This window comes from Eulemur rufifrons, chromosome 6 (genome assembly GCF_041146395.1).
Source record: "Eulemur rufifrons isolate Redbay chromosome 6, OSU_ERuf_1, whole genome shotgun sequence".
Classification (NCBI taxonomy): Eukaryota; Metazoa; Chordata; class Mammalia; order Primates; family Lemuridae; genus Eulemur; species Eulemur rufifrons.
In genome coordinates this window covers 43224679-43238638 of record NC_090988.1, presented here as the reverse complement: position 1 = coordinate 43238638, position 13960 = coordinate 43224679, and the positions used below count along the sequence as shown (strand labels likewise).

The 13960-nt window shown below is 34.3% G+C and overlaps 1 protein-coding gene across 14 annotated transcripts in view; it reads right to left on the bottom strand.

Moving 5' to 3' along the window:
• Positions 1–13960, bottom strand: part of PICALM (phosphatidylinositol binding clathrin assembly protein) — a 98441-nt gene that overhangs the window by 36233 nt on the left and 48248 nt on the right. For all 14 annotated transcript variants that reach the window (XM_069470973.1, XM_069470964.1, XM_069470967.1 and 11 more), the window contains exons 6-12: positions 13703–13814; positions 12079–12185; positions 9316–9357; positions 5736–5821; positions 3775–3898; positions 3386–3522; positions 440–543 (exon numbers count right to left, since the gene is read on the bottom strand). In XM_069470973.1, coding sequence (XP_069327074.1) covers positions 440–543; positions 3386–3522; positions 3775–3898; positions 5736–5821; positions 9316–9357; positions 12079–12185; positions 13703–13814 — 712 coding nt within the window. The remainder of the gene's footprint in view (positions 1–439; positions 544–3385; positions 3523–3774; positions 3899–5735; positions 5822–9315; positions 9358–12078; positions 12186–13702; positions 13815–13960) is intronic.

The following is a 13960-nucleotide window of genomic DNA, read 5'->3' as shown; positions in this document are numbered from 1 at the left end:
ACAATATAGTTCACTGCCTGATAATACCATCTGAGTTTTACTAGCACCTTAATATGTACTTACACAAAGATGAATTTTTTCCCCCAAAAAGTAAAAATTTATTTTTCTATACCAAAGGCAAAATAGCTACTAAGCATTTTCTGATTATGGAATAGAAATGCAACATTAAAAGAATGATTTCAGATTTATACATTTGTTCTTTTCCTGTACATTTAATTTCACCTTCATTAAACTTGATTCCATAATTTAACTGAACATAAATTCCAAAATTACATTTATAATATGTGAAAATGTCAAGGGATAAAATTACCTCACTGCCATTTTAATATTTCTCAAGTTATCACGTATCAAGTGTAACCAAAAACTATACAAATAAAGCACCACAGAATGGGAGGAGAGATGCCTATATAACATCAAAATAGACTTCATTAATACTTACCTCCCCATGTACTTGCTACCTGAGAAGCAGTTGACATGGGATGTACAGATGGGTGAAAAGTTGGCTGCTGCAAATCAAGCAGATCATTTGGCAGCTTTGATGTGCTAGGAAGATATTTTAGAAAGATGTTTTATTTACTAGATAAACTTTGCTACATTAGTCACCACTCCCCCACACACTGAAAATAAAAGCATTCAAAAGACAACTGAAAAAAAGCCCAATAATGGAAACCTCAAAAGTTTGAAATAGTTTCAGCAAGATAACAGTTGCATGCCCCTCATATAACAGCATATTACCAGGGAGGCTTGGAAAAATCATCAAACACCATATCTTAGGTTTATATGGGACTGAAATAACAATAGCTCTTCTGGAAAGGACCAATGACTTCCTCGGGAAAATACTGATTTCCTTATCAAAATGAACTCAATCTACAAGATGCATCATGGCAATTTTAATTTTTTTAAGGAAAATTTTTTCCTATATTTAATCATCAACTTAAATCAATTTTAAATACCAATACCTATTCAAAGTTAGCCTCACCGTACTGCCTCAATATCCAAACATATCAAAGATATAGGGAAAAGATTTTACATGCATGCATAAACTTAGAGCCACCCCACACATTCCAGGAGGCACTATTTACATAATGTATTTCTGACCACAAGCATTTTATAGCATTTTAAGGAATAACAACTCAAAAAAAGATCCTAGAGTTTCCATGGATGGAGGCATTATGTCTACCACACAAAATTTTTTTCTTTTTCTTTTTTTTTTTTTTGAAACAGAGTCTTGCTACCTTGCACAGGCTGGACCAGAACCTCTGGGCTCAAGTAATCCTCCTGACTCAGCCTCCTGAGTAGCTGATACTACAGGCACCTGGGTCCTACTTTTTACTTTACACATTCTCAAAAACAGAAGTTTTTTCCTTATTTTTAAAATTGATATGCAAAACCTGTAAACATTTATGGGGCACATGTGATATTTTGATATTATGCATACCATGTGTAATAATCAAATCAGGATAATTAGGACATTGATCATCTCAAACATTTATCATTTCCTTGTGTTGGAAACATTTTAAATCTTCTCTTCTGGCTATTTTGAAATATACAACAAATTACTGTTAGCTATAATCATCCTACTGTGTGTGGTATCAAACACCAGAACTTATTCCTTCTAACTGTATTTTTGTAAAAAAACAAGTTTTGAAGACATGTCTTTTAGATGTAAAGTAGTTTTGTAGATAGTAGCTATACATATAAATACATTTAATGCTTTGGGGAGAAATAAAGAATATACATTAAGCATTCTGTAAATGGGCTGTAAGATTTGTCCTTAATTACTATTAAAAAGGTGAAAACTTTTAGTATGAGATAAAAATCTAGTGAAATTAGTTCTTTGTCCAATAATTTGTTTCACCCTCAAACACTCAAAATTCTTTCCATTTATCTCTCCTAAAACAGACTTCTTTTCAGGGTCTCCAAACTGAGAACTTGCTTCTTAACAAGGTCAATATTATTTTATTGGGGATTAAGGCAGGCAGCATACATAAGTAAATAAATAAGATGCAAGAAAAACGCAGAACTAAATTCAACACCTACTAAGATTTTAGGGAGCAGGTAGCAATGGAGAATGCATCAAGCAAATAGTAGTTCAGTTATCAAAACCTAAAGTGAGCTTGTTATAGGAGTCAGTAGGCAAGAGGAAGACCTTTCAAGGATAAATTAATAAAACAAACTAAACAGCAACAACTACAAAGTGAAAATTCTTGGGCCCTACCCCTACCTAATGAATCAGACCTCTGGGATTGAGACACAGACATCTGTGGTTTAATGAATTCTCCGGAGGATTTTTATGCTTGCTTAAGATTGAGAACCACTGACTTATACCATCTCATTTGGAAAAGGGTTTTTAAAAAAAGGTTAAGAAATAACAGATCCAGGATCTAAACCAGAATCTGACTTCTAAACTACCTTAAACTACTCTCAGGTAAAAGACAGAATAGATTTAGAAAAAAACCAATTATTCTAATTTGCCTGGAAATATATTTCCATATTAAGTAGCTTAAATTAAACAACGAGATTTATTAAAGTTGGTCTGACAGGCGTCAGTATCAAGAAATCTGGCAACTAAATTCTGTTACTGTGTTTCACGTGGCAGAACTTAACACCAGGAAATAGTAATGAAAGACATTTAACAGTCAATGAAATGATATTTTGAAATACATATCATAATATACAAGAGCTATCAATGGTCTTGAACATTAGATGCTTCATAATTGTGGTTTTTTGTTTTTTTTGTTTTTTTTTTTTTTTTTTTGAGACAGAGTCTCACTCTGTTGCCCAGGCTAGAGTGAGTGCCATGGCGTCAGCCTAGCTCACAGCAACCTCAAACTCCTGAGCTCAAGCGATCCTCCTGTCTCAGCCTCCCGAGTAGCTGGGACTACAGGCATGCACCACCATGCCCGGCTAATTTTTTCTATATATATATTTTTAGCTGTCCATATAATTTCTTTCTATTTTTAGTAGAGATGGGATCTCGCTCTTGCTCAGGCTGGTCTCGAACTCCTGAGCTCAAACGATCCGCCCACCTCGGCCTCCCAGAGTGCTAGGATTACAGGCGTGAGCCACCGCGCCCGGCCCATAATTGTGTTTAATCATAATTTTTATACAATGAAAAATTTGCCCAGAGATTACTGCTATATTCCAATTAGTATAAATTAGTAATTCAACAATCTTCCATTTCCTAAATACAAAATATAAACTCTCATCATTTTGTATTTTATTATACCAATACCACCATTTATCACCACATCTTTTGTGTGAATCAATGATTATAAAATCACAAATTAAAGTAAACCTAAAAAATTTGAACCTGAAAACCCCTGTGATATTTCTATTAGAAGTCTTTAAAACCTAAATATTCAAAGGTAACTTCTCCCCCTACCTGTTAGAAGAACTAGGGGTAGAAAATATGTCGATGGCTGGTGCAGTCATTATCCCCCCTGCTGAGGTGGACACAGGAGAGGCTGCAGTTGTTAAAGAGGTATGAGGTTTCTTTGCAAGTTCTTTTAGGCGCTGTTCCTGTTGAGAAAGGGAACTACCATAAGGATTCCAGAAACCAGATTTGTTTGTACAGCCTCTGAAGAAGAGTATTTCTTAATTTTGTTTTGATAGCAGAAAGATATTCACTGCTTTAGCCAAGTCATTCTATGTCAAGATGAAAACAAGACTGAGTTTCAGCCCATTAAATACTGTAAGTCTGTGTAGAGGCCCCATTTACTTTATGAACACTTGTACCTGTTTTTCCAAATAAAGAGGTTTTCCCACACTTACCTTTAAAGCTTTTAAACGTGCCTGTTCTTCCTCTAATGCTGCCTGCTTTTCCCTTTCATCCACTTTGGTCAGAGATAGGCCAGTGCTTGCCAGGGAAGAGACTGCATTGGAAAGTGTTGTCGCCCTAGGATAATTGGACAGAGGTAATCTGGCTTTTTGTTAAGCACTTCAAATTACATCCATGTCATGAAACGGTCTGGCAACTCTGCCAATGGATAGGTATTGTAATCATGAACTTAACTTATGGACTCAAAACCAGTACTTCCGATGAAATATTCTACTTAGTTACCTAGAAGATTACAGCAATTAAAAGAATGCTGACTTACATGTCCACTGCTTTTAAAGTAAGGGTTAGACTTTGGAAAGGGTTCACAACACAGTGGGGCACATTGCCTCTTCCAAGCCCCAAGAGAGGGAACCAATGCAATTGGGAAAGAGCCCACATATTCTCAGAAAAGCCCTAGTAGGAAAAAGTATTGAGTTTTTCACAGGGATAGACCCTCTGTTAACTTACAGCCTGGGTTTTGATAGTGCTACTACAGGAATACCAAAGGATGAGTACTAGTAATAAGAAATGTGTGTCCAGGTGTTTTCTCTGTGACAACACCCAAAGATGTCATCCTAGAGGACTTCTGGTTCCTTCAAAAGAAGACTGGTTTCAATCCCTTCACCAGTCCATGTGGCACCTCCTTCCTATGTGCTGCCCTTTTGTCAAACTAGAATTTCCTTTTCAAACATACTATACATGCACAATGCATCATCTCTCACTGGCAAGCCACTTCCTTTCCCTTTTACCAAAAACTTATCCATACCATAAACCCCAACATGAAATTCCCAAATGTTAATTCTAGGCTAAATAAAAACATGTAGTAAAGAATTCTAACCTGAAGAACTACTCTGACCTTTATTAAATTTCCTTTTGGCACACACAAAACATCATTTATTTCTACTCTAAGCACACAAAGTGGTAAAAACTACCATTTAAATTTTATGTAAAATCAGTATTATAAATGAGCTAATAAAAAAATACAACTCCAAAGACAAAGTAAGAATAATATAGTTGTGATAGAAATGCAAGGAACCCAACAAAATTGAGGTAAATTGGTGCACCTAAACTACAAGGCTGTAACTTTTAAAACTCTATTAGAAAATTCAAAGGGCAAATCTGGGATTAAAAATAAGTATTAAAATCCAGTAATGGCATTATCCTTTAAAAATCATTTAAATTTATTACTAAAAAAGCGAAGAAAGTTCTTAAACAACTATCAAAAAGTCTAAAAAGAACTAAAGGAAGGTTCTCATTATCCTTTATATAAATTCTTTCTTCATGCTGTTAAAAGGAAATCTTCATTAAGAAAACATGAGAATTACTAAACCCAATGCAAAAATCATGTTACAAGACTTGTGAGATAGTTGTGTGTTATTTTCAATTTGCTAGGTTAACTGGGTTTTAGTCTGGGAAATTAGCTGAAAACTTTATTAAATGGTTAAAGTATAACATCGATAATCAACCCCATGAACTGGCATAAGAGAAAGATGATGAAAGTTGATGTCAGATAGTCTACGTTTGAATCTCAGCATTACTACTACATACTTCACAGGGTTATTGTAAGGGTTGAGCAAATTAATATAAAAGTATCTTATAAAACACCACACAAATCAATGCATTATCATCTTTAAGAGAAATTTTGACATTATAAACACAATTCTAAACCAACCAGTATTGTCATCATCTTAACAGATGCTGGCCTTTATTGAGGGCAAGAAGTATTCTAAGAATTTACATTATTAACTGACTTAACCTGGCTATTAATTCTATGAGGTTGATACTATGATCAAACCCATTTTATAGATAAATAAATCAAGATAAAGAAAAATTAAGTGGCTTAGAACTTGAGCTGGATTCATCTACTCCCTCAGAAATATCACTCCTCCTCTTTGTCTTACAACGAATAATGTACCTGCTTGCAGCTGTAGAATCTTTGATTTTCTTTCCTTCCAAGGAAGCTAAATGTTGTTCCAAAGCATCAAGAAGACTGCTGGGGGCCTGAAATTGTACAAATATTAAGAATTTCATGATAATCAGGCCTCTGACTAAAATAAATGAAGTATCACCTAACATACGAGAGCAACGAAAATAAATAGGTATATTCCTCACGCACTAATTAACAGTAGAGTTTTAGTTACTCAATGAGAATGATAATCTTATTTTTGTTACATAAATATGACCTAGTTGGAAGTATTAATAAACATTATAAAAAATATACAAGCTGAAGACCATGTAAGCATGAAATATTAAAAGGATCCTACAAGTACTTTAAATGTTTTTATATTTGATTTATTAGGATTTTAAGCAAAAACATACTCCTAAAAGCTAGACACATACTATTGAGCATGCAGCAGGTACTTAATAAGTACCTGCTGAGTAACAAAGTTTCTAAACATTACTCTCAAATAGTTATTGATAAATGATACTGAACACTAGCATCAAAAATGCAAATGACAATCACAATGAGATATACCTCTTCACCCACTAGAATGGCTAAAGTGAAAATAAACGAGCAACATCAAATGTTGGTGAGGATATGGAACAACTGGAACTCTCATACACTGTTGGTGGGACTATATCATCACCTTGAAAAAGGATCAGTTTTTCTAAAAAATAAAATTAAATACACACCTACCTTAATGATCCAATTCCACTCCTATTTACTCCAGAGAGAAGATAACTCCACAAGAAAAGACTTAAGAATGTTTTAAGAAGCTTTATTACAATAGGCAAAAACTGCAAACAATCCAAAAGTCCATCATTTGGAAAATGGATAGACAAAATTGTGTAATTTCACATAATGGAATACTATTTAGCAATAAAGAATGAATTAATGGCACATTTAACAACATGGACAGATCTCAAAACATTGTGATCAAAGGATGCCAGATACAAAGGTAAATATTGGTATGATTTCATTTATATTAAGCTCAGGAACCAATAATATTATGCTATTAGAAGTCAAAATGGTGAACTAGTATGGAAAGGAGCTTAAAGAGCAAATGGAAGGGGGCATGAGGATTGCAGTGATAGGCGTGATCTATGTCTTGAATGGTGTGTTGGTTACAAAAATGTTTGTACTTATCAAACCTCATGGAAATGAATATTTATCCTCGTTTTTTTTTTTTTAATGGGAGACTAGTTTTAAACTCTCAGGCTATAGGTCAAATCTCAATATGAAGAATCAGTTAATTTCTTTCAAAAGGAAACCTTTTCAGTGTGCAGAGCAAGAATTGTTCACTATCTTTAAGTGAAGCAAATGTATCAGTGGCATTTATTTACCCCAAATATTCTTTAGGATCTGAGATACAGTTTCTACATTACAGGATCTAAAAACAGAAGAGGCAATATTTAGCTAATTTCTCTATCAATTAGGACTTAAACAATTTCACTCAGTATCTTCTCTATATAAACCACGACCTTAGCACAAAGGGATATATAGCAGAAAACCATTTAAAACCAAATATGAGATTATAAGATTGACTTCTATGTTGATCTGAGAACACATGTACACTTCTCACAGCCCCAGGAAAATATCTGCTAGTCAGCAGGCAAAGCACTGTCTCAAGAGCTTTCAGAGGAGATGATGAGGATGTTGATGATAGCAGTTAACATTTAAAAAGCTCTTCTAACACAACGGGCACTGTGCAAACTACTTTGTATGTTACTACTGAATCTATGAGGTAGACACTGCTAATACATCCATTTTACAGGTAACCTGAGACAGTGAAAATTAAATAATTTGTTCAAGATCACACATCTGATACACAGCAGGAGCCAAGATAGGATCTAAGGTATGTCTGACTTTAAAGCCTAGATATTTAACTACTATGCTACCAAATCCTAGACTGAAACTGTGGTCATTTAAACTGTACTTTACTTTTTTCTGAAGGACTAGCCCCTGAAAAGTCCGCAATTTCTAAAATCCCTTCTAAATATATCTGGCTGTTCTTCAAAAATCAAACCCACATTACAAAGAGTGAAGAAAATGTGATGCTTCACATTTTAAAAGAACAATATATAGCAACAACAACAAAAAATACATAATTTCAAGTTTCCATTCTTCTATATTACACCATCTTCCCTAAAGTGTAAACAGCTTTTAGTTCACTTTTGAACATTTTCTGAATCACCAAAAGAATGCCTGGAAAGTTCCCTTTGCTCAGAGATCACTAATAAAAAAGGAAGGGGGAAGGAGGTTGATCAACACTACCCAATTACAATGCCATGAATATTAAAGTACAGACACAGGAAGACAGTCCGTAACTTCTACATTTGGCCGGAGGATGATGATTTTTAAACAAAATATAGAACATGTTGGCATGACAAATGGGTTGGGAAATAGGGGAATCTAAAGCTAATAAATCATTTTATACTACACATTATTCAAGCAATGACTCTTCTATATTCAGCCTAGAATAATTTGCTCGATCTTAACGAAACCAATTTATCTCAAGTGGACATGTGTAAGAATACTTTATATACATATAACCCATAACTAGATTTATTGCATATTCTTAACTTTGTGAGAGAGGGATGAATCAGAACAAGTACAGAGAAACAAGAACCATTAGCAAGAAAGTATTTAAAAGATGTCCCAGAACAACTCAAAACAAAGTAAAAGAGATTCTAACTCTTAAGGAGAGAGTTGATACAAATGTTATAAGGATAGTTACGCGAAGTACTTTTATTCTTAATACTCAGTTGACAAAACACTGAGAATAAGCCAGAAAAAACTGCAAGTATGAAGTTTATTTCCTAGAAGTATTTTTGAAGATGATGATGATAATAAAGACAATGTTAACAATGTATAGCTAACATTAGTTGAATGTTTAATGCTCTAAATGTTTTTGTAGGTATTAACTCATTTAATTCCCTGAACTACCACCTGAGGTAGGTACTATAATATAATATCTCCGTTTAACAAATAATGAAACTGAAGCACAGAGAGTAACTTCTCCAAAGTAACCGGTTCCAGCTAATGGCACAGCTAGGATTCAAACTTTGACATCTCACCCCAAAGCCTGCTCTATTAATCCAATATTATGTTTTGAGGTTTATTCCTATTTAATACTCCTACCTGAGTCAAATAGTCAAAATTGTTTAAAACAGGAAAAATGAATCCTGCATAATTCCCTACCAGTAGCACAGTGAAAATTTTGTTTTTTAAATACCATTCTCTAAGTTCACTTCCCAAAGTTTTCTTTTTCCTCTTTCTTTTTTTTGATAATGATGATGCTATAAAAGCGAGATGAAAGGGAATAAAAGAATGGCATAATAGTGGGTAGGGCCACCAATTGTAAGAGGTGAGTAGATCATTTTATGTGGTCATATTGTTAGAACAATCTCCAGCAAATATCAAAATGCTAAAATCTGTCAATAAACTACACTGATCTCTTGGACAGCAGGGGCAATATATTACTCATCTGAGTACTCTTCACACCCAACAGTACACAACAGACAGTGAATTGACATATTAACAATATACTTACCTGTGATAGGTCTGGTATATCACCTCTGTCAATTCCAACTTGCTATAAGAAGAAACACATTGTATTTAACAGATCAAATTATAATAAAGACATATAAATAAAATTTAAAAAAATTACATTTATGGCTAGCACTGCTAATATTTTAAATAGACTTCTTAAGAATCAGAAAAATATTTAATCTCTAAAGATATTCAGTATTTCCAATGGCTTAGATCTTATTTGATGGCTCTAAAAGTTGTAACAGTTGGCGAACTAGAGTAGGAAATTCAAGAAGCCTATTATAAAGATACCATCCTTATATATTTCAAACACCTATCACAATCTGAAAAATTCATCTCTTCTATGTGTCATAAGATAAAAACACTATGGCAAGAAAGAGAAAGGCTAACCATGAACAAGTTCTCTCTGGCATAAAAGAACTTAAGAAACAAGCCTTAACACATTGACTTTGTCTCTTCATAAAATATGCTTTCCTTGGCAATGACCATGTATAATACTTTTAAAAATCTATGTTCTGTCAGGCCAGGTTTTATACAAATGTCAAGTGATACCTAACAAGGATATGACTATCTCCACAAAGCAATCCCAATACATTTTCATGATGTTCAGGCCCTAGGCAATTTCCAAAAAATAAAAAAAAAAGAAAAAGATAAAAATGGCTCCTGCCTATTCAAGCACCCAAATTAGAAAACTGTTTTCTCCCATGGCTATGTTTCATTTTCTAATCATTTTCTCTTTCTGTTTTCAACTTCTTGGTGGCCAGTCCCAGAATTATGTCAGTAGAAAATCTGGGCTGGGCATGGGGCTCATGCCTATAATCCTAGCACTCTGGGAGGCTGAGGTGGAGGATCGCTTGAGCTCAGGAGTTCGAGACCAGCCCGAGCAGAGCAAGACCCTGTCTCTATTAAAAATAGAAAGAAATTCTCTGGACAACTGAAAATATATATAGAAAAAATTAGCCAGGCATGGTGGCACATGCCTGTAGTCCCAGCTACTCGGGAGGCTGAGGCAGAACGATCGCTAAGCTCAGGAGTTTGAGTTTGCTGTGAGCTAGGCTGATGCCATGGCACTCTAGCCCAGCAAGACTCTGTCTCAAAAAAAAAAAAAAAAAAGAAAGAAAGAAAAGAAAGTCTGATAAATTAATTCATACTCAGATGTTAACAGCTAATAGCTAATCACTACTGATACATCTGTCTCCTTTAAAACACATTACAATAGGTTACTTTTGTCTTTCTTCCGAGAACTAAGGTCTTTTAATGAAATTGCAAACCCAAAGGAAATCTCATTACAGCATATTTTAGGGTAAGGAGTCTTTACATTTCTTAGATCATATGGAACAGTCTATACAAAGTTAGAACAGCAGATCTGGTGTTAAAGAAGGGGACTTAAAACTTAAGTCAGTAACTACCAATACCAAATGCAAAGAATGTTAGAGGCCAAAGGGGAAAGTCAACAAATTAAATTCATTTAAAGAATGTACTGAGGCCGGGCGCGGTGGCTCACACCTGTAATCCTAGCACTCTGGGAGGCCGAGGTGGGCGGATCGTTTGAGCTCAGGAGTTCGAGACCAGCCTGAGCAAGAGCGAGACCCCATCTCTACTAAAAATAGAAAGAAATTAACCGGACAACTAAAAATATATAGAAAAAATTAGCCAGGCATGGTGGTGCATGCCTGCAGTCCCAGCTACTCGGGAGGCTGAGGCAGGAGGATCCCTTGAGCTCAGGAGTTTGAGGTTGCTGTGAGCTAGGCTGATGCCACGGCACTCACTCTAGCCTGGGCAACAGAGTGAGACTCTGTCTCAAAAAAAAAAAAAAAAAAAAAGAATGTACTGGAATCACAGCATAAACACTATCTTCTTCTGGTATTAGTATATGACTGACCCTGAAGAAATGGAAGAAAACCATTGATTCTCCTTGAAAGATCCTTAAATCCAAAATAAATCTCAGTAGCCTTCATAACAAAGCTATTTTCTTGAAAAGTCTCATCATCCTGTTCTATCCTATTCCATGTGCTACAGAATCAGATATCACTACAGTAATAGAGCCATCACTAACTTGCTAGCTCCAGAGTAACTCCTTTGATGTAATGGATCAAAGTATCCAAGGAAGACATCTCTGGAAGAGATGGGAAGAGGCTGGAGAAAGGAAAAACAAACAAAAAAACCTTAAGAGCTGCCTCTGTGCTAGCAAGATAATGCCTGCAAGAATTACCACACTGCCTTCTGTGACAATTTCAGAAAATTATTTTTAAACAGATCTGCAAAATTAGACTATCTTATAATCTACATTCATAGCTTTCAGAATCAATGATAATAAATATATAAAATTTCTTTCTGTAGGGGAACAAAAACATTTTGAACTATATGGCTCCAGTCTCATTGGAAGAAAGGGACTTGCACATTCCCAGCCACATTTAACAGAATAAACCTTCCTTCTCAAATACATGGTTCATTCTAAACATAAAAATCTCTCTACCACTGTATGCCACCTACTTAATTTTATAGAGAAATAAACAATTTAGAAATAGAATATCTTTCAATATTCAATATTGAAGTAAATATATTACACATATTTTACTCAATATTATATTCATACTGCACAGAATTCAATACAGTATACATTAATTCAATACAGTATATACTGAATCCCTTACTATATTTAAGACATTTCTTTCATTTGGAAAATAAGTGACTTCTTCAAAATCCATATTTAGAGACAAAAAAGCAAGTTAGGAGACATAATAGTCACTTAAAGACACTTTACCTCTGCAACTTTGAGAAACTCTGAGATTCTTGTCATCCTAGTCAGGAACTTCTTATAGATGTCAAGACCTTCTTTGCACTGGTTCTTTTTCATATCAAAATATTTTTCTGCCAAACAGTAATACTTTTATTCACATCAAAATATGGTACTCAAAAAGAAAAAAGATTAATAGCTCTAAAGAGATTTTATAGGTCTCTCAAAGAAAATACAAACCCTACTAGAAAAATACCAGTGTTAAATTAGCCTAGATATTTAAGGCAAATTAGAATAGAGGTACTATTATATTAAAAATAGAAAACTCACTTGACTTTATACTCTGATTACTAGTTTGTTTCAGAATACTTCTTCCCTCATAATTCTCTAAATATATCTTTGTGTGTAAATACATATCATACTTTACTCCATTTAAAGTAGCATTAACATCTATTTTAAAATATTCTTACTGGTAACATGTTCAAATGTCACTTGGAAAACGTATTTACATTTAAAATACAAACAGTGCAAAGAGGTTAACTTATACTAATCATAGGGTGGAAGACTATGGCTTTCAAAGTTCTTTAGAAAAGGAAATCCTCATTTTCCACTTGTGAAAAAATAAGCCAAATTTCTCTATTGCCATGGGTTAAAGCATCCTGAATAAATTCATCTTACCCCAGACTATAAAAAATAAAAAAATGGGGGTGGGGTGAGAAATGAGGAGAGAACGAGCCACTAGAGTACACATACTTAAAATCTGACACTTGATACTTCAGTACCCTTTGCAGACAGTTACTTGTCTACTCCATCCAAATCCCACTACAATAAATGAATATTTCTAGGCAAAATTAACTACATTCCATATATACTGAATACATAATAAATAAAGCACCCAAATTCCTAAAATGCGGCCGGGCGCTGTGGCTCATGCCTGTAATCGTAGTAGTCTGGGAAGCTGAGGCAGGAGTATCACCTGAGAGACCAGCCTGAGCAAGAGTGAGACCCTATCCCTACTAGAAATAGAAATATTAGCCGTAGCCTGTAGTCCCAGCTACTCAGGAGGCTGAGGCAGGAGGATCGCTTGAGCCCAGGAGTTTGAACTAGGCTTGAGCTAGTGCCTGGGCACTCTAGCCCAGTCAACAGAGTGAGATTCTGTCTCAAAAGAAAAAAAAAAGAATTCCTAAAATGCCTCAAAAGTAAAAGGCATCGTTAAAAATAAATGTTTAGAAAAAATATCAATTTTACAAAGTTCATTATAGGGTAAATTATGAGAAAATAAGATTTTCCAGGGACAAAAAATTTTGGTTCTTTTCCATTTTTTTTTTATTATGGTAAAATACTTATAACACAAAATTTACTGTCTTAGCCCAACTAAATTTTTAAGGGGTTTTTATATTTCAAAATACTAATAAAATGGATAGAAAAAATATATCTAAAAAAATAAAATTCATCTAGCTGAACATTCTAGTTATAAAAATAAGTAATCAGTTGCATATATAACTAGGCATAAATTTCTTTTCCCCAAATTAATTGTTACAATGAATGAATAATATAATGAATTTTTCAGTAGCTTTAAGTAACAACTCAGTCAATATTATTTATTCATATGACACAAAATAAAATGTCATTAGGCTATAGCAGTACTTACCCAACAGGTTAATAATTCCTTCATTGTATGCTGCAAACAGTCTAATGGCATCTTTAAACAGGAGCATGAAGGCAGCATTTATTACCCCATTTGTAAGTTCATTGCTATTAACCTGGGGAAAAATCAGAAAATAACATGAGATAACCTTATGCTTTAAATGCCACTGACAAAAAGACTAACTTCAAATTAACAGAGAACAAAGCAGAACTAGTTCCTGCTCTGAAGAAGCTTAAAGCAGTTAGTTCAATTTAAAGGAAG